At 39.1% G+C, this 26,814-nt stretch overlaps 1 protein-coding gene across 3 annotated transcripts; it reads left to right on the top strand.

Moving 5' to 3' along the window:
• The first annotated feature begins 174 nt into the window (after positions 1–174).
• Positions 175–26,414, top strand: polr3a (polymerase (RNA) III (DNA directed) polypeptide A). Of its 3 annotated transcripts, XM_023286853.3 has the most exons (32): positions 177–359; positions 845–980; positions 1,613–1,750; positions 2,266–2,437; positions 2,539–2,693; positions 3,988–4,227; positions 4,654–4,816; positions 5,171–5,307; positions 5,385–5,488; positions 5,577–5,718; positions 7,328–7,468; positions 7,602–7,671; positions 8,398–8,525; positions 8,602–8,740; positions 9,404–9,568; positions 9,675–9,847; positions 11,296–11,407; positions 12,024–12,142; positions 13,644–13,781; positions 14,594–14,764; positions 16,274–16,387; positions 17,146–17,181; positions 17,535–17,621; positions 17,718–17,800; positions 18,980–19,150; positions 19,528–19,621; positions 19,770–19,862; positions 21,527–21,691; positions 22,308–22,472; positions 23,564–23,695; positions 25,346–25,478; positions 25,561–26,414. In XM_023286853.3, exons 1-32 carry the CDS (start codon positions 316–318, stop codon positions 25,707–25,709), a joined length of 4,209 nt encoding a protein of 1,402 aa, XP_023142621.1. In that variant the 5' UTR covers positions 177–315; the 3' UTR covers positions 25,710–26,414. The 3 variants fall into 3 exon arrangements, 2 of the variants coding, with proteins under 2 accessions (XP_023142621.1, XP_023142622.1); XM_023286854.3 differs by lacking the exon at positions 17,146–17,181; XR_002747091.3 differs by lacking the exons at positions 25,346–25,478; positions 25,561–26,414 and having other exon boundaries at positions 175–359; positions 22,321–22,472.
• Positions 26,415–26,814: the final 400 nt, after the last annotated feature.

Consider the following 26,814-nt stretch of genomic DNA (forward strand, 5'->3'; position numbering starts at 1 on the left):
TGACAAATAAAAATGAGAATTCTGAGTGAGAAACTACACAGATTCCGTTCACGTTTCCTAAAATTCCCATCAACCCGTTAACGTTTATGAGTTATGATGAAAACCTAAATCAACATGAGGACCTGAAGGCACCACAGTGGCTCACATGCCATCAACACACTGCGTGTTGCTGGCTGCTAGCATTTCCACAACATGGGAAGGCGCAGTGACGCCATGCTGGTTATCCGTAAACCCTAGCGAGCTGGAATAAAGACAGATAGTTAGTTACATAGTTAAATTTCTTGTGTGGGTATTTGTTTAGTAGAAGCTGCCAAAATGGTGAAGGAGCAGTTCAGAGAGACAGATGTGGCGAAAAAAATGTAAGGGTAACTTGTTAGCTAGCATGTTAGCTCGCCGGTTAGCCGCATTTGCACAGTTGCAGTGAAGCTATTTACAAATTATTTAGTTCGTTAATGTAAAAACAGATAGACTACAGTGACTCAAACAAACTGCCAAATAGCTCATTTATACTTGCATTAACGTAACTAGATGTAATCCTGCAATTTCACGAAGCTAACTTTGACGCTTCGTTGAAATGTATGGCAAATACAGTTTAAGTGTTAGCATATGTAGTACTTTTTCAACATGTTAGCTACCAAGGAATTTAAATAAAATGCTTCAACAGAAGAAGATTAAAAAAAAGAAAATCCTGTTTACTTCTCATCACTTTTTGTCACAGCAGGGCTGCATGTCCTGTTGTTTGGTGGAGTGCTGCTGATAAGACAAGAAAGCAGACCTCAGATTGTTGTTTTCAACTTGAGATATTAACCTTTTGGTTTTCTTTGCTTCTCTGTTTGTTCTACAGAAGCCACATCTGCTTTGGGATGAAATCTGCTGAGCAGATGCGACAGCAGGCCCACATCCAGGTGGTCAGTAAGAATCTGTACAGCCAAGACACCAAACACTCCCCACTGCCCTATGGAGTGCTGGACCACCGTATGGTAAATATACACACTAGGACTATTATCAGAAACAGGCTTCACAATTTGTGCGTACATGCAGAACATGTATGGTTCCACTGAGTGTTCTTTTATGATTATCTCATACTCAAACCATATTCTGACTACAGCAGTACAACAATCATACCTCTCCTTATGTATTTCATTAAAAAATGAGAACACGTCCCCACATTGCTTTATGACTTCATCTACAACAGCATTTTCACAATATATATTCATTTTTTCGCATAAATTTTTATACATATTAAAACCTCTCAGCTTATGTAACAAGATTATGTTGCTTGCAGCAGAAGGTCAGCTTATTTGGATTTTCAAAATCATCTTATAGGTCTGAGGTCTTCACAGTGTTTTATTCATTTTATTGTTTTTTGTTTGTTTTTTTAAGGACTTGCAGTATCAGTTCTCCACATAGTCAAACTATTGCAGGTATACATGGATTGGCTTAAAGCTTGTAGAACTTGTGATGCAAATGAGCAAGATGCAAATATTTAGGGTGGAAATACATGAGAAGTAGTATAATATTGTCATCCCTTGTAAGTATGAAGTAACCACAAGTAGCTGTAATGAATCCTCATACTAACAGACGTATCCCACTAATTTTATGTTTCCTGCAGGGTACCAGTGAGAAGGACAGGCCCTGTCTGACATGTGGGAAGAACCTGGCCGATTGTTTGGGACATTACGGCTACCTGGACCTGGAGCTCCCATGTTTTCATGTTGGCTATTTCAAAGCCACCATAGGAATCTTGCAGGCAAATTTACATTATTTTTTGATTATTAAGACTGTTTATATGCATAAAATAATAGGTCACACAAACTTTAAGACTGAAACATTGTGGCATGGCCAGGCAGATGAGTAATATAATCAGTACTGAGATTAAGGTTCAGTCATGAGGCTGCTATTGTGCACAGCGTAATACTTGAGAAGTAAATCTGAAGAAGGTATTTCTTTTGGAATACACCAGCAGGAGTGTCATTTCTCCTGTAGGTGTCACTAGAGTGTCAAAATTAGAACAGGTAGAATATGGGGTTTTCAAGAAGTGTCTGTATAAATAAGTGCATGTCTATATAAATCAATAAGGTAAAGTAAGTTAAGGTTTTATTTTTTATTGTTTGTATATGTTGTGACTTTGCTCAGTTATTGTTTACTGTATTTTTAAATTGTCAAACTGTTCTAGTCATGCTTTTACTGTTCATTATTAAGCATTTCTGTGAGACATTGATTCAGTTCCCTCATTCTAATTAAGTATGCTTTCGTCATATCCAGATGATTTGCAAGACGTGCTCAAGCATAATGCTGACGAAAGAGGAGAAGCTGCAGTTCATGGATTTCTTGAAGCGGCCTAACCTGGCCTATCTCCAGAAACGGGGGTTGAAGAAGAAGATCTCCGATAAATGCCGCAAAAGGACAATCTGTCTAAACTGTGCCGCTTTCAATGGTGAAAAGCGACATTTACCTTTCTGATATTTACTTTCCTTGTCAGCTGTCCTGACTAGATAGTTTGAAAAAGATGAGAAATGTGTTTCCTTTGCTCCTCAGGACCGGTGAAAAAGTGCGGCCTGCTGAAGATCATCCATGAGAAGTATAAAACTACTAAGAAGGTGGTGGATCATTTTGTGTCAGAATTCATGCAGTCCTTTGATACGGCCATCGAACATAACAAACTGGTCGAGCCTCTGCTGACCAGAGCACAGGTGACCTTTTTGCTTGTTTGACACTTAGTGTTGCTTGCTGCAATATGGCAATTGACGGTCCTGTTTAGAGTCAAAAAGTACAGCAAAAGTCGGGCTGGGTATCAAACCTGCAGGGATGAGAATTTTCCGCGGATCCGCGGAATTCCGAGTTTTTTTCCGCCGAAAGTATAATTTTTGTGAATCGTGTAAATCCGTTGAGAAAATTGTAGGGGGGTAGGGGTAGGCAAGCGGCCGGCCGGCCGACGCGTCGCGAGCCGAGGCTTGTGATGGCCGCCCGCCGTGATGGCCATCCCGCCGCCGACATCTTTCGGCAACGCGCATTGCAAAATCAGATACAGCTGTGAGAACGGAAATCGGCATTGCTATCTGTAAACATCACTCGCTATTTATGTTAATGACAACATCCGCCTATTTTCGGCAGCAATTTGGCGCCAGTTTCATCTGATTGTTTCCTTCCACATGTTAAATTTCGCGGATATGCAAGCACACGATATTGTTGAGTTTTGATCATTTCTGGTGCGTGGATACGTATAGATCTATGGTAACATATTTGTGGTAAGGTACTTGATTCTTTGTGTATATTTCAGTTCTTTTAATTCATATATAAACTGTGCCATTCCTTTGAACAACAAAATATTGGGGTATTAATATGTTGTTTTAGAATTAAAATGAACAGGGTATAAATATGTTGCATTTAAATGAACAGATTCCTTGAAAGGCATGAAACTCAAAAATTGAATGTACCATAAATGATAATGATCAAGTATCCCCTTGGTAGCCCACCAAATTGGGATATTGTTTTTTTCAAAAAACAGGTGAAATTCATTGAAGAAATTAATGGATTTTGGGTGTTGATTGCCTTATATATTCACTGTTAAAAGTCACCAGAGAATGCCATTTCTAAGCGAATTTTACAAAAATTTTCCGTGCCTTCGGCAGACATTTTCAGAGTTTTTTTCCATTTGTCAATCTCATCCCTGAACCTGAGGGGATTACTGATAGAAAAAGTGTTTCAAATTGGTTTGAAATGATTGGTCAGATCTTTTTAGCCTTCTTTATTTATTCATATCTTCTGTAAATCAGAGGTTGTTAATTTTTTTCACACACCAATAACTGACTTTCTTGTACAAGTTTGGAATATTTTGCAAAATGAAAAAAATCATAGTTAAATTCCCCAAATTAACTTCTGCAAATAAATATTGTTTCAAGTATTATTATCAAAAGTAATGCAGTTGGATTCACCCCATTTCCTCTGAACTTTGCCTCTTCACCTTGATTTTAATATCCACTCTAGGAAAACCTGAATCCTCTGGTGGTCCTGAACATGTTTAAAAGGATTCCCCAAGAAGACATCCCCCTGCTGCTGATGAACCCTGAAGCAGGGAAACCCGCAGACCTCATCATCACCCGCCTCCTTGTGCCTCCTCTCTGCATCCGACCCTCTGTGGTCAGCGACCTCAAGTCGGGCACCAATGAGGACGACCTCACCATGAAGCTGACAGAGATAATCTTCCTTAATGACGTCATCAAAAAGGTTGGTAGCTGCCACTGACGAGGGAAAACGAAAGTATATTTAATCGTGTACAGGAAGCACTTTTAGCACCTTTGAATCTATTCTGAAAATGTCAAACTTCAAACCAAACAATAGATAAAGCTGCCATTGTTTTTAGCCTATAGCAAAGGAAAACATATCATTACTGAAGCAGCTTTAATAATTTTAACTTAACTCAGCAGAAACTGTGTTAGCAGGAAAGCCAGAGGACTGAAAATACCCAATATTTTCCTAAAGCTCTTTGTTTCTCGGCAAATTCAAACCATCTAAAGGCTGCTTAAGGTTAACATCTGATTCCTTCATCTGAAATTTATTAATCAACTTTGCAACTATAAATGCAAATGTGGTGTCAGATGTCTTATCTTTGACTTAGACAACCCACTTTAAACAAACTCTTTTGTCATTCAGCATCGTATGACCGGGGCGAAGACCCAGATGATCATGGAGGACTGGGACTTCCTCCAGCTGCAGTGTGCCCTTTATATCAACAGTGAACTTTCTGGCATCCCCCTCAACATGGCACCTAAGAAATGGACCAGAGGCTTTGTACAGAGACTCAAGGGAAAGCAAGGTATGGTGTACAATAAATATATGTTTATTTGTTGCTGTAGGACCCAGTATGCACAATCACCTCTTTGACTCAAATACCAACAGTAAACTCACTCTCTGTCAACTAATTAACATCTGCTTGTTTTTTGTTTAGAATCAAGTATTCAGTAAAAGACTGCATCAGACAATAATTTTAAAATTTACTGACACTATAATAGAAACACGTTTCCTTTGGCAGTTAAACTTTATCATCCCAGATGTCACCAGCATGCATGACAGTAATTTAGCACTCTGCAGGTATTAACTTTGTACTCTGCATGTACAACTGAATGACAAAAATAGCTGACAGACTGATTTATTTGTTGTGCTATGTCAGGTCGATTCAGGGGAAACCTCTCAGGGAAACGAGTGGACTTCTCCGGCCGAACTGTCATTTCTCCTGACCCGAACCTGAGGATCGACGAGGTGGCCGTCCCTGTGCATGTGGCCAAAATCCTGACGTATCCAGAGAGGGTAAGCCCTTCTCCACAGCTACGATGAATATGCAACCACTTTGATGTTGTTACCGATGTTACATTATCTACGTTCAGGTAAACAAAGCCAATCTGGAGCTAATGAGGAAACTTGTCCGCAATGGTCCGGACGTTCACCCCGGAGCCAACTTCATCCAGAACCGTACCGCACAGATAAAGAGGTAAGGCAGCCTGCTTCTCATCTTAATTAATAGCAGTGCTTACCTGATGTGCTCTTGGACCAAAAAATGTATCCTGTCTTTCTGTCAGGTTTTTAAAATATGGAAACCGTGAAAAGATTGCTCAGGAACTGAGGTTTGGTGACGTGGTGGAACGACACCTGATAGATGGAGACATTGTGCTCTTCAATCGACAGCCCTCTCTGCACAAACTCAGCATCATGGCCCACATTGTAAGTATAGTTTTACTGAAAGTATTTGAGAAAGTATCCTTTCTGGTGTGTTCTCCAACACTCAAAACAATGTGTGCATATGAGATTTTAAATTTGTTTACAAGGCTGTTAACATTTTTCCTCTTCTGGCTCTAGTTTTTAACGTCTCCTTCACTTTAGTTCACATATTATTATTAACAAAGATCCGTTTGCAGTTGGCTGACAAAGTTTGTTTTTACGCTTAGGCTCGAAAGTCCCTGCTTTGGGGCTGTTTTGTAATGTTCACACATGTAGAAGCATTTTACATGAGCTGAAAAAATGGAGAAATCTAAATAAGAGAAGAATCTCTACGCATTTTTATGCTCCCACAGTGACATTATCTTCTGAACCAAATCAATTATCTGTTGCACGCTAATGAGGCATAACTTCCTGGCAGAGGTCTATGACAGATTGGAACAAAATGTAGCCTGGTGACAAAATAAATGAAAAACCTGAATAAATGAAGCAAGAAACAAAACAAACTCAGATGTTTCGGCACAGGTGCACTTCATGGTACGATTAAGCAGTTATTGTCCAATCATGCACTGTGGCATGAATAAAAAGCTGAACACACCCAGTTTATACTGAATTTGTGTCCAGGTTGCGAGAGGAAAAGATCTAAGTGACTTTAAACAAGAGTTTATTGCAGGGACACTGGTGGCAGTGACAAAGCTGGGTAACGTTTTTAAAAGAAGAGTGACTGCAGTGACATCTACATTTAGATTATATGGGACAGACAAATAAATAGCGTGAAACATTTGGTTGTGAAAGCTGTGATGCTTGTGCATTACTGCGATATGTAAGGAAAAACTAAAGAGCTACTCTTCCTTGGATGACAAAGTCAATGTCAGCAGAACAATCAGTAACAGTTCCTTTCACAGTGATATGGTGGTTGGGTTGCACAATCCTCTCATTACAAAGATGAATAGACCACAGGTCTTCAGAGAAAAAAGTGGAAAAAGGTGATGTGATCAACTGACTCATCCTTCATCATGTTTTCAACAAGTGGGCGACTGAGTGTCTGACGTTCATTGAGAGAATTGAAAAGGTCTGAATACCGGCTTGACTCCTACACTGAGGGCATCCAGTTGCTCTATTGTGTTGTGGGCGTATTTTTGGTGGCATATTTTGGGTCCGCTTATCCCCTTAGAAGGAAGGATCACAGTAAATTATTACTAGGTTGTTCTGAGTGATTACTTTTGTTCTGTGGTCCAAAAGATCCAATTAAACACCTGAGGTTTTAGACTGACGTGTTCGACAGCACTCTACACCACTTTCATTAAAATGAAGGAACATCTTTTGGAATAATGGGGTTTCATTCCTCCAGTCATATTCTGCTGACTGCATGGCAGCTCATAGGTTCCCAACATCTTACTAAGACACAGTCTGTACATGATTAGTTATTATTAAGACTGGTTTAATCAGTCCTAGTAAATCAGTCAAAATCAGTTAGTGTTTTAGAGTTTTTGTAAAGTGTTGTTATTGTAACGATTCCAAAGTTTTACTATTTTTTACTTTGACGTCATCAGAAGTCCCCATTTAGTTGCTTCTCTCTGTATGAAATTGATTTTTTTCTTCTCTCAACTCACAGGCCAGAGTCAAACCACACAGGACATTTCGGTTCAACGAGTGTGTGTGCACCCCGTACAATGCCGACTTTGACGGTGATGAAATGAATCTCCACTTACCTCAGACTGAAGAGGCCAAAGCCGAGGCCCTGGTCCTGATGGGGGTTCGTATTGTCCCAGCACTTGTCCATACGCACATCTTGTCAGTGCTGATGTCCAACAAAGAAAAGCTTTCTCCAGGAACTGTATTGTTGAGAAATTGCAGGTTGACACAAATGATTGTCTTTTTTCTTCCAGACCAAAGCTAATCTCGTCACTCCAAGAAATGGCGAACCACTGATTGCTGCTATTCAGGACTTTTTGACAGGTCAGTGCAGTCACGTGCAGCAGCCAGTCGTAGATCACAGTGCTCGGTTTTTGTATAATGTGAAGTTCTTTGAGCTCCCAGATGTAGGGTTTTTGTTAATATAATTGATCAGAACTGCAATGATTAGCAGTTGTGAACTATTAAATTACTGTCCAACTATTTTGCTTAGCCAGCAGTTGGTTTAATAATCGAAAAAAGTCTAGATTCTCTGATTTCAGCTTCTTCAGTTTCAATATTTTCTCGTTTATTTACCCTTCTATAACACTAAACTAAACATTTGTGGGTTGTGGACAAAAAACACACATTTCAGGGCAATATACTGGAATTTTGGGAAACACTGATCAGCATTTCCTAACTATTTTCTGACATTTTATAGATCAAACAATGAATCAATTAATTGAAAGAATAATAAACAGAATATTCGACAGTGAAAATAATCGGTAGCTGCAGACCTTTATGTTATACGAGCAAAAAGTACTATTTCCTGCACATGCATGTATCTGGAAAAGCACATATGATGTATAAAATTCAGGGGCAAGGTCACTGATGGTATATGAAAATGTTATTGAAGCACTGGAACAACATTGAATGTTTATGAAATAAAACAGAATAATTTAGGAGTATTGACATTAAATGAAAGCATATTCATTTTCTACCTCATGGGGTACACTATTATATAGGCAAGTATATTTTCCACTGATGTAACGGCACATTTCTCCCTTCCAGGAGCTTATCTCTTGACGCTCAAGGACACCTTCTTTGACAGATCAAAAGCCTGTCAGATAGTGGCATCAATTCTTGTGGGAAAAGATGAGAAAATCAAGATCTCTCTCCCGCGCCCCGCTATCATGAAGGTACAACACTTTGTAAGCCTGTTACATAACTGTTGTGTTGTGGCACACCGCTAATATTCCTCTGCGTATCCTTCAGCCCATGGCTCTGTGGACCGGAAAACAGATCTTCAGCATGATTCTGAAGCCCAGTAAGGAGTGTCCAGTGAAGGCCAACCTGCGGACCAAAGGCAAACAGTACTGCGGCAAGGGAGAGGATCTCTGTCACAATGACTCCTGTGAGCCTCTTTAGTAAACATGTCCACTCAACAAACCAACTTTAAATGTTTTATTGTTGCAAGCTGAATGAAAATTAATGCTATTTATAAGTAACTGCATCATAACAGAGGTCTTTTTTTTAAATAGACACTTGTGTGCTGCTGCTGAAACTCATTAAAAAGAAAATTGCAATTAGATGCTGATTCACAGTAATTGTCATGATAACAAATATGGCTATGTACTGATGAATTCTTTGGAAGAAGCTTTACAGATGGTTAGTGTGATCAAAACACATAAAATGCACTGACCTGCTCCAAATCCATGGATAACAGAAAAAAAAACCACTTCGCATAAACAGAACTGAAAATAATATAATCCATTTTGTTGCTTTGAGTTTTGCAATCATTAATTTGGGTAACATTGTTTTGTAAAACAGCTTCATCACCAGGAGACTGTAATTTTCTCAGTTGTGTTCCACAAATAATACTTGTTTGCATGATAGAAAAGCTTTCCCATAATGCCTTCAGTGATTTCTGTTTTCTGCTAAGCTGAATGACTTTCAGCATTAGCTAGTCAAACAGCATTAGATGCCTCAAGGTGAGTGTGTTTTATCTATCCTCTGGGTGTCAATATTCTCAGCCTAATGGTGTCATTTCTTGCCCAAACCTTTGTCACATCCCCAGTTGTGGTGATTCACAACAGTGAGCTGATGAGTGGCAGCATGGACAAGGGCACTTTGGGATCCGGCTCCAAGAACAACATTTTTTACATCCTGCTGAGAGACTGGGGACAGCTTGAGGCTGCTAACGCCATGTCCCGCCTGGCGAGACTGGCTCCGGTGTATCTCTGTAGGTGGTCACTCTGTAACAACATGGTACACATTGGGGGAATTTTAAATCCAACAGGAAACAACAGGAAGTGGGTAATCCATTGTGATATTCCATGTAATTTCAGCCAACAGAGGTTTCTCTATTGGAATTGGTGACGTGACACCTGGACAGGGTCTGCTGAAAGCCAAACAGGACCTGCTGGATGACGGCTACAAGAAGTGTGATGAGTACATCGAAGCTTTGGAGACGGGCAAGTTACAGCAGCAGCCGGGCTGCACAGCAGAGGAGACACTGGAGGTAGGAAAGATTCTCACTGCAGCATCTCATTTATTTAGCCACATGGACACCTAGACATGGTGTTGAGTGCTTTTTTTTTTGTAGCTGACATGTTCCTTCTACGTACGGAAACGTAACACCAGTGGTGACTTAACAGCAGTGTCAAAAGGTCCTATTTTTAAAAAAAAAAAAAAAAATTATTGAAAGTAAGACTAATAGAGTAACAGATCATCAATCAAAACTGAGACTGTTGCTATAATAACCAATTTTTTTGGAATGCTTATCAAAGAGCATTTGTGTATAGCTTGTGTTCATGTGAAAATTGTACCTTTTTGTAGGAACCTTTAAACCCCCATATATTGATCCTGGCATTGAATTTGGCCTCAAAAATGCAGTCCAATGTCAACTGGCAGTAGACTGCACACTGACTACAACTTAGAAGTATATACACAGATGTTCCTGATGTAGCTAAACAAGCCACCGTTGCTTTCTCTCTTATAAACATGCACACATGATGCCACAATATATGTAGGAGCCAATTTTTAACAGCTTTTGCACAACTTGTACGTAGGTGATCCACGAAAATATACAAACCAGATTCTTATTAAATAAAGCCTGTATGTGTGTAGGGATCTAAAAAAAAAAAATCCCAACAATATGCTCAAAAAACAAACCCCACATAAAGTAAAGGACTGCTAAAAAATTCACAAGCTTCTGTTTTCTGAAGTCCTTCCCCATCTCATTTTACTGTGTCTCCTTGGTATCCTGTCTCAAACCAGACTCTGTCTTGTTTTTTGTCCCAAAAATAAGAGATTTCCTCTTCATACTTTCAGGTACTTCAGAGCTTTAGTGAATGCCGTGTTTGTCCTGATCTGGTTTGTTGCAGTTGGATTACGTGCCAGCTAGACCTTAGCTGCATTTCCCCGCTCTCTGCCCCACATTTCGAACATATCTGACTACAAGATAAATTAGTACAAAAAAATAAGGTAGCAAACTCTCAAAAAGTGTACTGCAGGCCAGGACACAAATACTACAGAGCACATCAGACAGAAGTAGTTCAAAAACTGTAATCAGTCTAAGTGAGACTGATTAAGATCTACATTGACAGGTTACCTTCATCTGTCTAAAAAGCTTTTAGCCAAGACTAAATCAAATCACTGGTGCTTTTGCAGTCACTGAAAGGGCATTTTCTTCGATTGTAGAACAGAATACTACACTTGAGTCTTCCATAAAGAAAATGAATCTTGAGTGTCTCGGTTTTTGTTTTGTCTTCTTTTCATTTATTTCTTAGTTTTTTGCTTCTCTTGCTATGGCCAGAGACTTTCAAAGGTCTTTTGTAGATATTGCACAGAGGGTCATATGCTAGAAATGACTGGCCATGACTTTAGAATATGTATGCAGTAGGAGAAGAAAAGAGTCGATATGTTTGTCTCTCAAGGTCGTTATATTTTGTTTGTGTTTTTCTATAGGCTCTGATCTTGAGAGAGCTGTCTGTAATCAGAGACCGAGCCGGCAGTGCCTGTCTCAGGGAGCTCGACAAAAGTAACAGTCCTCTGATCATGGCCCTCTGTGGCTCCAAAGGTAAGCCAGCTTCAAGGAAACCCTGACTAAAAATTATTGGTTTAAATTGCCCCATACGTTTCTGAGAATATGATCTTGTTGTATATGCAGACATTTAACAAAAGTGACTCAGCAGCTCATTGTTGTCTTCGCTGTCCATTTTTACCAGACACATTGTCTGATCTGTGCTCGTAGGAAAGGGGTCTGGTTTGCTGGAAACGGCAGTGAGCATTAGCCTCAGTGTGTGTGTGGTTTAATCCAGTGTGCCTGGTTGTGAAATAGAATTATTAGGTGTGAATTATGAACCCCTGACTTTGGCACAGGAGATCGGTGTTTCAGATTCTGGTCAGGGTGCAGTTTTGAAGTTAGGACTATTAGACAAGGTCCTTAGTGCTGCCCTGCCTACCCGCCTCATGTTGTACCTACTCTCAGATGTACATCGCTTTGAATAGAAGTATCTGCTAAATGAAACTGTAGAATGAAGCTGTCTGTCTGGAAATAAATGGAACTGATCTGACTTGCTGAATTGATGCTAAATTTGGAACCTTTGTGTGTGTTCTGTGTCTTGTGTTGTTATTATGATTCATATTTTGTTTGTGTTCTCACATTTTAATCTGTCTTCTCTCTGTACACACAGGATCCTTCATTAATATCTCTCAGATGATTGCTTGTGTGGGCCAGCAGGCCATAAGTGGCTCTCGAGTACCTGATGGTTTTGAGAATCGCTCCCTTCCTCACTTTGAAAAACACTCAAAGGCAAATCTAATTTATTTCATTCAATTGTTTTCCTTTATATCCTTCAAAGGGGTTATACACACTGTATTCTGGATTTTGTTACCAGGATAAACTAAGTAGCACTTTCAAATTAATTACTGTTACTGAGCTTTTGTAAATGACATGAGCGTTCTTCACTGCCAGTGTCTCGTGTTTCGTATCTCATTATTTGAATTCTGAATTGTTTAATTGGAAGTGTGATGTGTCACATCCAGGTCTCACACTGAGCTCTGACATGGTGTGAAATTGATTACTTTTGGTTGTTCTTCATTAAGCCAACCCAGTGTTCAGTTGACCAAGTTAAAAAGCATGAATGCTTTCTATGGTGTTTTGTATCATAAATGAAATCAGTGAAGAAATAGCATTAAAACCAGGCATGGCAATTTTCCGCCGTTCCGCGGAAATCCGCCGTTTTAATTTTCAAATTGATCATTTCTGTGAATCGTCCAAATCCGTTGAGAAAATTTTAGGGGGGGTGAGGTATATTTTTGTTACTCTTGCTCCCGGTTTTTGAGAAGCGCTCGGCGTTTCTCCCGCAGCTAACCCCGGTCGAAAGCCCCTAGAACCAGTCTCGCTCCTGCTGCATTGTAAAAGGCCTTGCTATTGGTCGAAATTGGTTAGCTGCCAACAATTGGACCAATCAAATTGCTCGATGCATTCTTTTGTTACAATTCATGGCGGCATGTTCATGTTGGAATTTTGAGCTATTGGGATCGTTTTCGGTGGAATCATGAGGTTTTTAGCTAAAGATCAAGAGTCATCGGTGCTAGAAATAGATAAAAGTGTCAAAAACCAGTTCTGATGAAATTGGCTTGAGAGAAAAGTGATGGTAAAGGTGAAAACATGACAGTTTGAAACCTTGAGTCAAATATTATCAGAGTGGGTCAGTTTGCTTTAAAATAATCATTTTGATTTCTCAAGCCATGAGTCAGAAGTACTCACTATAAGTAAAATATTTGAGTCATTTAACAAAACATTGGGTATTTGACTCATGACTCAGGGCAAAATGAATCCCTGATAGTGTTTAAAGAGTGTTCTGGAAATGTAAAAAAAACTGACACAGCTGACTCCATAGAGGAAACTGTGACATTAGAAGTGACTTTGTGACCAGTGTAGAACTCCAGTGTAAATAGTGTTAAAAGACCTATAGAACTGTAAAAATTGTAGGACTAAATGCAGTGAGACAACATTGAAGAAAAAGTAAGTTAACTTTTCATCAAATTAACTTATTCATTACAATCTAGTCTTCTGTAATTCTATGCATGTTTTTCATTCTAAATCACCTCTATGTTAAAACCTCTCGGCTTCAGGGGGGCTGCACCCCCCTGGACCCCCCCTGAAGATTGTATACTGAACATTTTCAGCTGAAATCAAAATTTGCTGTTGCCATGCCTGTAAAACTAGATAGCAGTAACAGCAGTTGGCACGTTTCGCACATTTTTGGCTTAATCAGACGCTTAATGGCTTCATGATTTCTCTGCAGCTTCCTGCTGCTAAAGGCTTTGTGGCGGACAGCTTCTATTCTGGTCTGACACCCACAGAGTTCTTCTTTCACACCATGGCAGGCCGAGAAGGTCTGGTGGACACTGCAGTGAAAACTGCAGAGACTGGATACATGCAGGTAATGTCTGTGGATTTTTATCCTCCCCAATGTTTACTCCACTTGTCATGCTGTTGTCAAACGGCTGTATGAAAGCAGGTTTGTCTGCTGTATCCTGTAAGATCTTTGTTTGTGCTTTGGACTGTTGTGAGCATTTGAATGCTTATGTGTGTTTTTTGAGCAAGTAAACCGGTTCAAGTAATGACTGTTCTGTCACACAAGGTTATACTGTTGTTGTTTTTTGTTTTGTTTTTTTTCATCCACCATTCCCACAAGCCCTTACCAGTTTAGGAGAATCTTTTCCTAGCCTAGAAGCTGTTTTGGAGCAAGATACCTTCAAAACAAAACAACAGGTTACTGTATATTATGGATTACAATGGTAGAGTTTGTGTCAGAGATGTATTATTATTATTTTGGCTACTTTTCATTAGTCAGATAATAAAATTAAATTGTCAAAAATAAAGGGAAATGGTCATTGCATTTTCCCAGAGCTCCAGGTGAACTCATTATTGCTAATAGTGTTCAAACAATAGTGCAAAACCTAAAGATATTAGATTCAAAAATACATAAACCATGTTTCTCTGTCAGAATTGAATAATATGCTTACATTCTATTAATCAGCTACTTATTGATGATCTGCTAATTACATTTCTAAAAGTTTCAACAATGAAACACTTTCACAGAATTGCTTCTCATATTATACAGTATTTACCTGGACTGAAAGTATATTTCCATAGCAGCTCACTGTGTTATTGTTTTTTATTTTTTTTAAATGCGTGTCTGTTGCACATGCTGCTATTACATTTTTTGTATTCTTGTCTGTGTTTGGACAGAGACGTCTAGTGAAGTCTCTGGAGGATTTGTGCTCACAGTACGACCTGACAGTACGCAGCTCCACGGGTGACATCATCCAATTTATTTATGGCGGCGACGGCCTGGATCCTGCTGCAATGGAAGGAAAGGACGAGCCGCTGGAGTTTAAGAGAGTTCTGGACAACATTCGGGTAAGTTAAATTACCTGAATGTTAACAATAGTTTGTTACTGTATTGCACTGAAAATGGCCACACCCATGCTTTCCTGCAGCCCTGCTTACACTATTTTACATACACTAAGAGATGCACAAACCAAAGGAAATGTTCATTATTTATATATATGTATATCAATTATAATTTTGGTAATATTTAGTCTGTTGTCTTTGACTAGCTTAATACAAAACAAATCTAAACAGGGAACTTCTCCTAACCAGAATATCATTAGTTTACTTCCCAGAGTGAAGCCTTCTTGCAGCCTAGCCCAGATGAATTAGGATTAAAAATGTAATCTTCTCTGCTGGTGGTTTGGCTCACAGATAAGGAAGAACAACACTGGGCCTAGTCGATCATAATCTCACATCAGTTGGTGATTTCATGCTTTTTTAAAGAAAATATAAACAATAATCATATTGTGATTTTCTTTGTCTAGTACCATTGTCTAAGTGTAGCTTAAGGAAAGCGTCTCATTTGTCTGTAAAACTTCTGTGAAAAACAGACAGGAAATGAATGATTGAAATTACAGCCAATTAACAGCATGGCTGTAGTTGATTGCATCCATTTACAGGGATCTTTAATCCATTTCCTCCATAGGGAAATAGTGTAGTTAGTGTAGGGATGATTTTCAGTTTTGGTTTTCTTGGTTGTTTTCATTGCCAGGATTTACCTTCCTGCCTTCTCTCAGGTTTATTCAGTCTAATTTGCACCATTGATGTCATTGGCTTGGTGTTTTGCTAAGGGGACAATCTGTGACCGTTATGGAAATCATAGACTTGCAGGATTACAGCCTCTTTCCCTCCCAGATTTGCTCTTTAAATACAAGGCTTGAAGTAGAGGTTATTAATGTTTTCTGCTGCTGTTGAGGGTCATTTTTTAAATCTATAATTGTTGTAAACAGCAGTAAAACAATACATATGTTCAATTGTAATGACAAATGTGAGTTGCGGTTCTTAATATGGCAAAATATAATTATGAATACAACCCTACAAATAAGAGTCTTTTCATAACTGTAATCAGAGTAAATTGGCTGTAGTCCCTTGGCATTTCTGTATTTTTTATATTTTAATTAGCAGCTTGTCAAGTGTGTGGTACTTGATAACAAAAGCCTGTTTGCAAGAAAAGATTGATCTCAGAGATGGTGAGATCTGCAGGAAATAACTCAGCTTCAAGTTAATTTCTTACTGGCAAGTCATTTTCTTTACCTGGCACGTTTCATTTGTAAGAGCAATGCAAGTGGCTTTATAGATTGCAAAAAAAATAATCAAAGACTAATAAAGGAGATTGAATGTATTGAAGTGGTTCATTACGTGTCTGTTTGTCATCCATCTGTCTGAACCAATTCACAGTACGGCATTCACCCTCCATATAGTGGGAGGTATGATTACATGTAATAGTAGCAAACGTTTGATGTACCGTACGTGCTCACAAAGCTTGAGTATGGAGATCATAATGAATGATGCTTCTGATCTTCTCTGTTCCCTCAGGCGGTCTATGCATGTTCAGATGAGCCTGCACTCAGTCAAAATGAGCTGGTCCTCACTGCAGAAGCTATCATGAAAAGAGCTGATTTCCTGTGCTGCAGAGACAGCTTCTTGGAGGTAATTTCATCACAGCACATTGTCTATCAACATTCTATATTTTTCCAAATTAAGAGAGAAGCACTAATAGTGCCACGAGCACCTGATTTTCCTTCTTTTTTAGTTCTGCAGTGGAAATGCAAGTACTTGTAGCGACGGTCTGGTGACGAAATGCATTTTTGAATCATATTAAACTGACTTAAAAAGGCAAAGTGGTTTCTTAAGTGCTTTGATGCATCACTGATGACCAGAACCGTAAACTAGAAAGCCTTAAGACTTCAAACCTCTGTAAAGTTAGAGAAAAGAAAATGCTGGGAAAAAAATAAATCTGTAAACGTTCAAAAGGTGCCCACTATATCTTGCAAAATTGCCATGAAAGACACAATTCTAGCATCTCCACCAGAAGCAAATCTTTCTTTACCCAACAGCCTAATTTTTGATATGCATTACTATTTCAGCAGAAAGGCTCATGCACATAAGAAGTAATCTGTGTTTTTGTTGTTGTTATGTTCCCATAGAATGTTAATTGTAGCTTATTAATGCTGCAACTATGATTATCACGCCTCCTGAGGTTGTGGTAAACCATGACCACATACTAAGTACACAGGAAAATGCAGTTAAGGGTATCCTTTAACTCACTGAGTATTCATTAGCTTTTGACAATATGCTACCATTGGGCAATAACATGCAAATTAAATATTAAAGGTCAGAGCTAATTACATGAAGTTAATGGGTGTGCTGGTTGTAATGTATGTGAACCTTTGCCTCCTTTTGTGAAGGAATTAACTGACACAGGCTCAGAGAAGTACTTGGAGGTACAGTGACCAAGCATGCTGGAGTGTGGTTTAGCTGAACCTGAGAATGGTGTGCCAGAGATTTGGACAAGATCAATCATTTATTGAATAACCCTGTTGTCCCTGTTTTACAATGAAACAACCTTCGTCGTTGTACTCATTAATGCTCCAACACTGGATTGCGCTATTTAAAGGACTGCTGATGTTTTCAAATAGACTGCTCAGTTTCTTTTATTGAGAAACAGTTTTACTGTCATGTCTAACAATTGCATGAGTGTATCATGTGGTTTACAGTCACACTTTGTTTCTTCTAAAAGATTTTAGTGAAAGTTTGGAATTAACGTCTGGCATTTATTCTCCTCCGCGACCTACAGGAGATAAAGAAATTCATTAAAGGTGTTTCAGAAAGGATCAAGAAGACCAGAGACAAGTACGGCATAAACGACAACGGCACTAGTGAGGTAGGCCCCACAGTGTAGTTTAATGTGCTGAATGCAGCAATAGGCTTAAGCTGACATCTGACTTTTATTTGCTCTTCTTTCTATCTTGTATTGCAGCCAAAAGTTCTCTATCAGCTGGACCGCATTACCCCCACCCAGCTAGAGAAATTTCTCGAAACCTGCAGAGACAAGTACATGAGGTATAAAACTGAAGTCCAAGTCTCTAAGGCTCGTTATTTTTACTTGTTACCCATTGTCTGCAAGATGGTGGGTCTTTTGCTGTGGCAGCGGCTCAGATTGTCCTTTGGGCAATAGAACATGAAGAGATAATTGGGGAAAAACCATGGACTGTATATGAAAGACAGACACAGCAACTGGGATGTCACCCAGTGGTTTGTGGACAACGGTTTTAGAACGTTAAGTTTGGCATTTTGCTACTGCTGTTTTAGCCTTTTGAAATCAGAATGGCAAGAGTGGATCTGACTAAACTGAAGGACACTATGCACTCCCATGAGGTAGCAACCTGGCAATCACAAGGTAGCACTGAACTAAAACATACCTCGTTTTATTGTCTAGTTTACTCCAAATGGGACCAATATTTACAAAATGAACACAGTGCTGTATTGAATGAGACTTGAAACTTGCACTTGAACCCATGACCTTCTCAGGAAAATGTTTACTGATGTAGTAAATATTGTTAGAAGTAGGGGTAGTTTCACTTATACTTCTACACATTCTGACTTCCCCTGCTGGCTGTTAAAAGAATGCAGGTTTAAGTCACTTCCAGGTTCACTTTTCAAACTCAAAAGCAACATCCATGGGAAAAACCGAAATGAGGTGCTGATTATACTCCAAAATCCCTCTAAGCCTGTAAAGAACAGTATGTGCAGGTTTGCACCAAATTTCATTACAGTCTTTTGAGTGTTTGTTGAGACCATTTACTCAATACAGTAATACAGAAGCGCTAGAGGGAAAGTCAGGAATCCCTAAAGCCAGTTGACTTTATCCCCCAGAAACCCCAGAAACTAGTAACGTTTAAAGCAAATTTAGTGAAATCTATCTAATCGTTGTTGAAATATCTCATTCTGAACCAAAGTAGTGAAATAAATAGCTGGCTAAGATTGCTATCACTGAAGTTATGCATTTATGTTCAAGCTGAGGAATAGTTTTCATGTTTTCACCCACATTTTTTTTAATGAAATATCATTTTAAAAGCACACTTTAAAACAAAGATAATTTAGTTCCCACATGATCATTTATTGATGCTGAGATGCGGTTAAATGTTTATTTTAGCATCATGACTGCCAAATTTCACTAATCAGTTTAATGAAAGTTGACTCGGCTCAAGACTGATCCTTCTGATGTGCTTCCTCGTATAGAGCCCAGATGGAACCAGGCTCAGCAGTAGGTGCCCTGTGTGCTCAGAGCATCGGAGAGCCTGGCACTCAAATGACACTGAAAACCTTTCACTTCGCCGGTGTAGCTTCAATGAACATCACTCTGGGGGTTCCTCGCATAAAGGAAATCATCAATGCTTCCAAGAACATCAGGTATGTATTTACAGAGACATTTATGTTCTCTCTGTCATTTGAGCATGGGGAAAAAAAGAAGCTGTTTGATTCTTCAAAGGTGGCAACAGACTTTGTCTTGATGTGTCTGGAAATTATTCCAGAGCTTATTTATGACAACTGTCTCCTTGAGTGAATAGAAGCAATTCTTGTGTTTGAAATTTGCTGCTAGACATCACTGCTTTGCTTTGCACCGCATTCATTAAAGCATAATGTTGATCATTTGCCTGAATTCATGGCTGAAACATGGAATTAGAGCAGAATCAGCTCTGCTGGGCCATAGCAAATATCTTTGAGGCACAGTAACGAATATAGTCTGTTTTGAGTATTCTATTGAAAATGCTCTACTCATTACTCAGCACCCCTATAATCACGGCTCACTTGGATGTGGAAGACGACGCTGACTATGCCAGGCTGGTGAAGGGGAGAATTGAGAAGACTCTTCTAGGAGAAGTATTCCGACCTGCTTTGTTCCCTTTTGTATTAATTGATCAGTGCCATCAGATAAAAAAACTGATAAGTGGTTCCAGAAGAGGCATTGTGCGAGACATGAAGAAGTAGAGAGCTGTAATAAAGTCAAATTCTCTCGTGTTTTCTATAGATTTCTGAGTACATAGAAGAGGTTTTTCTTCCAGATGACTGCTTCATCCTGGTGAAATTATCACTGGAGAGAATCAGACTGCTGCGACTGGAGGTACAACTTTCTTACTGTTACTACAGCTTTCTGTGAATGTTTCAAACACATCCCCTCTTTCCCACCTAGACTCATTAGAAATTTATTCAGTTTTGTTCCAACTTGAGTCTTATCTTTGTAGTTGATCATACCCATCTTTTTCACCCTATTGTTTGTTATCTACTATCCAATAAAAGCAAAATATGGCCAAATATATTTTTTAAAAACACCACAACCAGTGATAAAACCTTTCTTTATTAATGAGGCAATAACCCCAAAACTGTCACTGCAGTTGCTAATAATTAGCACACTAGATCTTGCTGTGTAACTGAGTTAGTTTTCTGACTGACAGTTTTTGTTACAGTAAAATGATGCTTTACCATGTTGCAGATTAGTGTTTAACTTGCCTTACCAATAAAATAAGACTATATGTAGACACACTATATCCCTCTGTGGTTGTAGTATCATTCTTAGTCAGGTGATCCAGTGGTGATGTCTTTAAATACTTTTGCAGAAATGTGCTTCTTCTGTTCTTGCCCAGAGTTGGAAGAGAAGATTAACACCACTTAAACTTGTTGGCTTAACTTTGCACAAAGACTGTAAATGTGGAAATACCTAGAGGCACCTTGAAATCTCACTAATTTTGCTGTTTAGTTGTTTAATCTGAACAAAAAACAGTGTAAAATTAATTCATTGTGGTTTTTGTGAATTTTGAGGTGCTACTAGACATTTTCATATATTAACTGTTTCCATGTTTCCAGTCTTACGCTAACCAGCTGCTGCTGGTAGTTTCAGCTTTTTCATACAGACACGAGAGTGGTTTGATCTTATAAACTAACCTGCAAGAAAGTAAATAGGAATGTTTTCTATAAATTTCAAATAACTAAAGGCAGATCGCTCAAAAATATTTAGGAAATTCAAAGGGACTGTTTAGCAAAAGTTACATAGTCTCACTTTATTGTTGGATTAGAAAGAAAATTCCTGTGAAGGCCATCACATTTAAGCAGACTGTGTAGAAAAGATGCGCGTAGCTTTAACCCCACATTTTTTTCTCATGGCTAGCAGGGGATGGCATCTCTGGTTGCAAAAAGAAGGCCGATTGTATCTGAGTGCATGAGAAAATGAGCCTACTTCTCACTTGATTTGTTACCTCAGTAAACATTTTCATAATTAGGTTTTATTCTCAATTGCTAGTTTCAAGTGTCAGTCAATACGGCATTATGTTCATTTTATAAATTTTGGTAGTATCCGCAAATTTTTACCAGTCAGATCCACCACTCACTCGACACGATCGGCTTCAAAAGATCAACATGGTGACGGCCAAATACCAAACTTCACAATGTTAGTCCACAAACCAGTGGGTGATGTGGCGGTCGCTGCGTTCATCTTTTATGTGCAGCCTATCCATTCGAGTAGTGATTTGGTTGCCATGGATACATATACATCTTGTTAGGCAATACAGAGAATACCATCTTCCTTTATTTTGAGCCGTTCAGTCCCTGAAGTCTTTGTTCTTCTGCATAATGCAATACATGTGAAATGTGCTTTACCAACAGCAGCTGCAGCAGAGTGCTCTCACACATCATTGTGTGTTCCTGATAAAGTATGACAGAGTAGTGCTTTTCCAATGTGTGATAAGAAAAGCACTAGGGGCTTTGTTTGCATATTTTTTGTTCATCTTTCAGGTAAATGCAGAAACAGTGCGTTATTCCATCTGCATGTCTAAACTACGAGTCAAACCTGGAGACATTGCTGTGCACGGCGAGGCGGTGGTATGTGTGTCTCCACGAGAAAACAACAAAAGCTCCATGTACTATGTGCTGCAGTCATTAAAAGAAGAACTTCCTAAGGTGAGAATCTGATGTGACAGGTAAAAATAAAGTTAAAAAACTGATTTCTGTGCATACCGGCTTTATTTTTTCTAAACCTGAAACGCACACTTTTACCAAAATAAATATTATAGCTGCTATTTTCTTAAAAGGCTGCTGACCTCTAGAAAATGTAAGTCTAGAAAATGCAACCAACTTTGTGTGTCTGCCCTTTTGTGATAAACAGGTGGTTTGCAGTGCAGTTATATGACTGAAAACAGCTGCTGCCAGAAAGAGTCTGCTGAGAGCAGTGAGAGTTTGCTTAAATGGCGAAATAATTGGCTGGAAAATCAAAATGACTAAGAAGCTGAAATGTTGGAGCTCAAAAGTCATGTTATAATTTTTTGGGGGTTTGTTAAAGCAACACCTTTCACATTTTATCATTCTATCTTTTGTATTATTTCTAAACCACAGTGCAGTAAGACAAATAAAATGGAAAAAAATATCTGTGCTGTTATGTTAATTTATGTAGTTCTCATAAATTGAGATATGATTCAAGTAAAGAACTACTTGTGTTCTGCTATGAAAAGGAAGCACAAAGCCCTGCATTAGTCACTGCTTTTTTTAATTAACACTGATGTCATTTCTCACTTCTTAGGTGGTGGTTCAAGGCATACCAGAGGTCGCCCGAGCAGTTATTCACATTGACGAACAGAGTGGCAAGAACAAGTACAAACTTCTGGTGGAGGGCGACAATCTGAGAGCTGTCATGGCAACTCACGGAGTGAATGGGAGTAGGACCACATCAAACAACACATACGAGGTAAGAGTCAGTGGAGAGTTAAAGCCAGTCGTGCTTTAGGTTGCTGTCTGTCTAAGCAGTATGCTAACCTGGATGTTTTCACTTTTTCATAAAGCTTTTGCAAAATAATTTCTGGTTTTGTGTTGCAGTTTTTTTCACTGCACTGCACAGAAATCTAAAATAGTTTACTTACACTGCTAACGAAGCACTGCTAACTGTGCAATAAACATGTTGCATTTCGAAAAAAAAGCTTTTAGTGTGAAGCAGGATCGTTTCAGTTTGCATGTGATCACATACAAATGATGATTGTACAAACAGGAGCACAGGAGTGAGACTAAGCACTAACGAAGCAGACATTCTGGTTGAAGCTACAAAAGAACAGAGAGCTAAACGGCCCTTAAGGCTGACACACTGTCCCTCTGTAGTAGGTTGGATTTTTTTAATCCAGTTTAAGGTGTGATAAGTTGTGTTCAACTGTTACTTATTTCCCTTGAACGAAAGAGGTTTTCAAAAACTGGGATAGTCTTAAAATGAGAGGTATTTTCCAACATTGGTCTGCAGGATTGCATGAAGGTGATTTATAGCAGGACAGTTGTATTGAGTCAGGAGTCTGCAGAATACAGATCTGCATTCTACAACGCCAAACAGCTTTACCAGTTGTAGAATGACCACTATTGTTCTGCAGAGGTTTCTGTTTGGCTCTATTTGGCCTGGTTTATGGTCTCTCAGGAGTATTTAGTCCCTTAGACTGTCCCAGCTTGAAGCCCAGTGCAGGTTACTTACTGTCGAAGGAAGAAAATGATTTTAATGTTTGTGGGTGGAAGCTGATAGCTTGATTTACATTAGGTAAAGGCGAATGTGTATGTGATGATGATTTCACATCTCTCCTATAAAAAATAGTAATTAATCTTGAACTTAGGTCAAGTCGTTATTTATACAGCACCTTTAAGATAATGGCTGTTGAGCCAAAGTGCCAGAGAAGTTAGATGGCAGATTAAGACCCTACATCATAAGAGAAAATACCATGTGATTGATTTATTTGTGGATCCAGCCTCAAGACTAATGTCAGAATGTTTTTTCTTCTTTACAAGCTGCTCTGTGTCTTTGTTCAGGTTGAGAGGACTTTGGGTATTGAGGCTGCAAGATCCACCATCATCAACGAGATTCAGTACACCATGGTCAACCATGGAATGAGCATCGACCGGCGTCACGTCATGCTTCTTGCTGATCTTATGTCCTATAAGGTATGAAACATTGCTCTCTCTCCCCCTGTGTGCGTTCATGAGTGTGTGTGTGTGTGTGCGCACACACACTCACTACCGGTCAAAAGTTTTAGAACACCTAAATGTTTCCAGTTCTGTATTGGAAAGTATGCATGTTCATGTCTCATTGTACTCTGAAATGAAAGCATAGAACACATAAACAAATGATGTTCAAAAAAACCTATTTAGAAACCAAAATGTATTCTAAACTATTGACTCATCAAAGTAGCCGCCTTTGCCAGATACAACAGCTGAACACACTCGTGGCATTCTTTCCACAATAGAAATCAAATATTCTTCAGACAGTTCTTCCCTGTTGCAGAAGTTCCCATAAATGTGTGGCACTTGTAGGTTGTTTTACTTTCACTCTTCTGTCCAATTCATCCCAAACCAGCTCCATGGGGTTGAAATCTGGAGACTGTGCTGACACTCCATGTTTTCAAGCTCATCGTCTGGTTCTTTGTTCCTAAAGTAGTTCTGGCAGAGCGTGGACTGATGTTCTGGGTCATTATCTTGCTGTAGGATAAACCCCTGACCAGAGGGTTCTGCATGGTGCTGCAGAATGCTGTGGTAGCTGTTTAGGTTCAGGGTTCCTCTCACTCAGTATAAGTCACCGACCCTGGATCCAGCAGAACAGCCCCAGACCATGATGCTTCCTCCTCTATGTTTGACAGTTGATGTCACGCACTGAGGAACCATAGTTTCGCCTGCTCGACGGCGTACAAAAATCCTGCGTGATAAACTAAAGATTTCACATTTTGAGTCATCAGTCCATTATACCTTCTTCCAGTCTTCAGTGGTCCATTAGCGGTGTTTCATGGCCCAGACAAGCCTCTTTTTCTCATTCTGACATCTTAGTGATGGCTTTCTTGCTGCAACTCCACCTGTCAAACCTGCAACTCCAAATCTTCTCTTCACAGTTGAAACTGAGACTTCATCCTACGACCACGATGAAGCTGATTGAAGCTGTTGTCCTGTGAGCTCCTATCACCAAGCTGTTGACTCTCAGAAACTTGTCTTTTGATTGTGTTGTGGTTTTGGCTCTTCCAGACCTCTTCCTGTCAGAGTTTTCTCCAGTTTCTGAGCCTTTTAATTGTGAAGAAAACTGTACTCATTGACACCTTGACTTTCTTCACAATTTGTCTGTAGGAAAAACCTAAATTTTTAAGTGTTATAATGGTCTCTCTTCTATTGTTGCCTTGTCCTTGCCAATTTTTAGAGCAACACACTACTTTCTGCAGTACAATACTGTTCAAATAATGCTCTCCAGAGTATGGTACCACGGTGTGTTCCAACACTACTTTTATGCAGACAGGGGGGGTTGTAAGTTATCTAGAAAAGTTGGGACACGTGTAGGATTTAGTAGCACCAACTTGATCAACCTCCATTGCTGCAGAACAGCTTTAAGTTCTTCATCCATTTCTTGTTCCCTGAAAAAGGTCTTTTGTATAATTCTGAAATGTACATTAATCTTGAGTTTTGAGTAACCTTACCTTTTTTTTTTTTAAACCTCTGGCAGTTTGCCACTTACCTTTGTACCATTTCAGCTGTTCATTGGATTTGAACTGCTTGAATTTCAATTTAAAAAATGTGCAGTATAAAGTACTTCACTCCTGTCTTCTGTCTATAAAGGGGGAGATTCTGGGAATCACCAGGTTTGGTTTAGCCAAAATGAAGGAAAGTGTCCTCATGCTGGCCTCCTTCGAGAAAACAGCTGATCATCTCTTCGATGCTGCCTATTTTGGACAAAAGGACTCCGTCTGCGGTAAACTGCTGCTTCATCTCTGTAATTAATCCTAAGTTTAGTCCTTAATTAGGTATTAACATTTCCTGTGTTTCTATTTCAGGTGTGTCTGAGTGCATCATTATGGGGATTCCAATGAATATTGGAACAGGACTGTTTAAACTCCTGCACAAGGCTGACAAGGATCCCTCCCCAGTCAAAAGGCCTCTCCTCTTTGACACTCCAGACTTTCATATACCTCTGATCACATAGCAGCAAAGACAGAAATAGGAATATTTAGAAATTTTTTTATTCATAGCGTCTCCAGACAGTAAGATTATCCTCAACAAAAAGTGCCTGCCAAAGTGTCAAATAATACCCTTTTTGTGAATCTGACAGAAAATCGATTTGTCTTCTGTTTTTTGGCATTCTGTTGCCAATGCCACACACAAAGAAGGTTTCTTTTTATTTTACAAAGCAAATTTGTTAGCACATAAGGGAGACAGTACAATTGCTTATTATTTCAGTGTAAATTTGGTTAACTGGGAGGAGATCGAAGAAAGATTTTGCTGCTTTAAACCCTTATCCTTAACTGCTTCTCTGGGTTTTTACATGTTTGTAGAAGAGTGTGTTTCCTTGGTTATTACAATGTTACATAATCTTATGTTCCCACAGTGTAAACGGCTCAGAACACTGTGGATGTAGACTGGATCTCTTCTGTTTTGGCACTTGGTTTTGAATAATAGTATGAGGTGCGTGTGCGATAGCATTGTGGCTTCCATTTGATAAAAAATGGTACTCACACTGCAAAACACATGTTGGGTATGAAGATTAGTTTGTCATTTATGTGAAGTATTGGTTTTCAGGCGAGACTCAGCTTAGTAGAGGGTGATTGAAATTGAGATTTTACATCCTGTAAGAAGTTTACTCATGGAATAATGTATGTAATGTAAAAAATAAATCACTTAATGAAACTACCGAACATCTTGCTATGGGATCACGAGTTGTGATGCCTTTTCTGGACCAAGGCACCAAGTAATCATGAGTCAGATCATCTTTGAACTGCGCTTTGAATTTGATCTCAACTATGTAGCTCTGTGTTTCTTGTTGACATAATTGGACTACAGACAACATACAAATACCCGGCAAAGTACTCAAAAGCATCTTTGTGGTAGTTGAACATACAATCTACGCTATTGCAGCTGTTAAAAACAGACAAACTGTTACTGTTTTGTAAGTGCAGTGTTTCAATAGTCTGATGCTTCAGAATTGGTTATAGTGGTGCACCCTATTCATTCCCATGTTCCCCTGCTCCATATTATAGCACTTGAACCTGAAACAAATGTTCCCCAGCTCTGTATCTGCTCAAAAATGACAT

Source organism: Amphiprion ocellaris, chromosome 18 (genome assembly GCF_022539595.1).
Source record: "Amphiprion ocellaris isolate individual 3 ecotype Okinawa chromosome 18, ASM2253959v1, whole genome shotgun sequence".
NCBI lineage: Eukaryota > Metazoa > Chordata > Actinopteri > Pomacentridae > Amphiprion > Amphiprion ocellaris.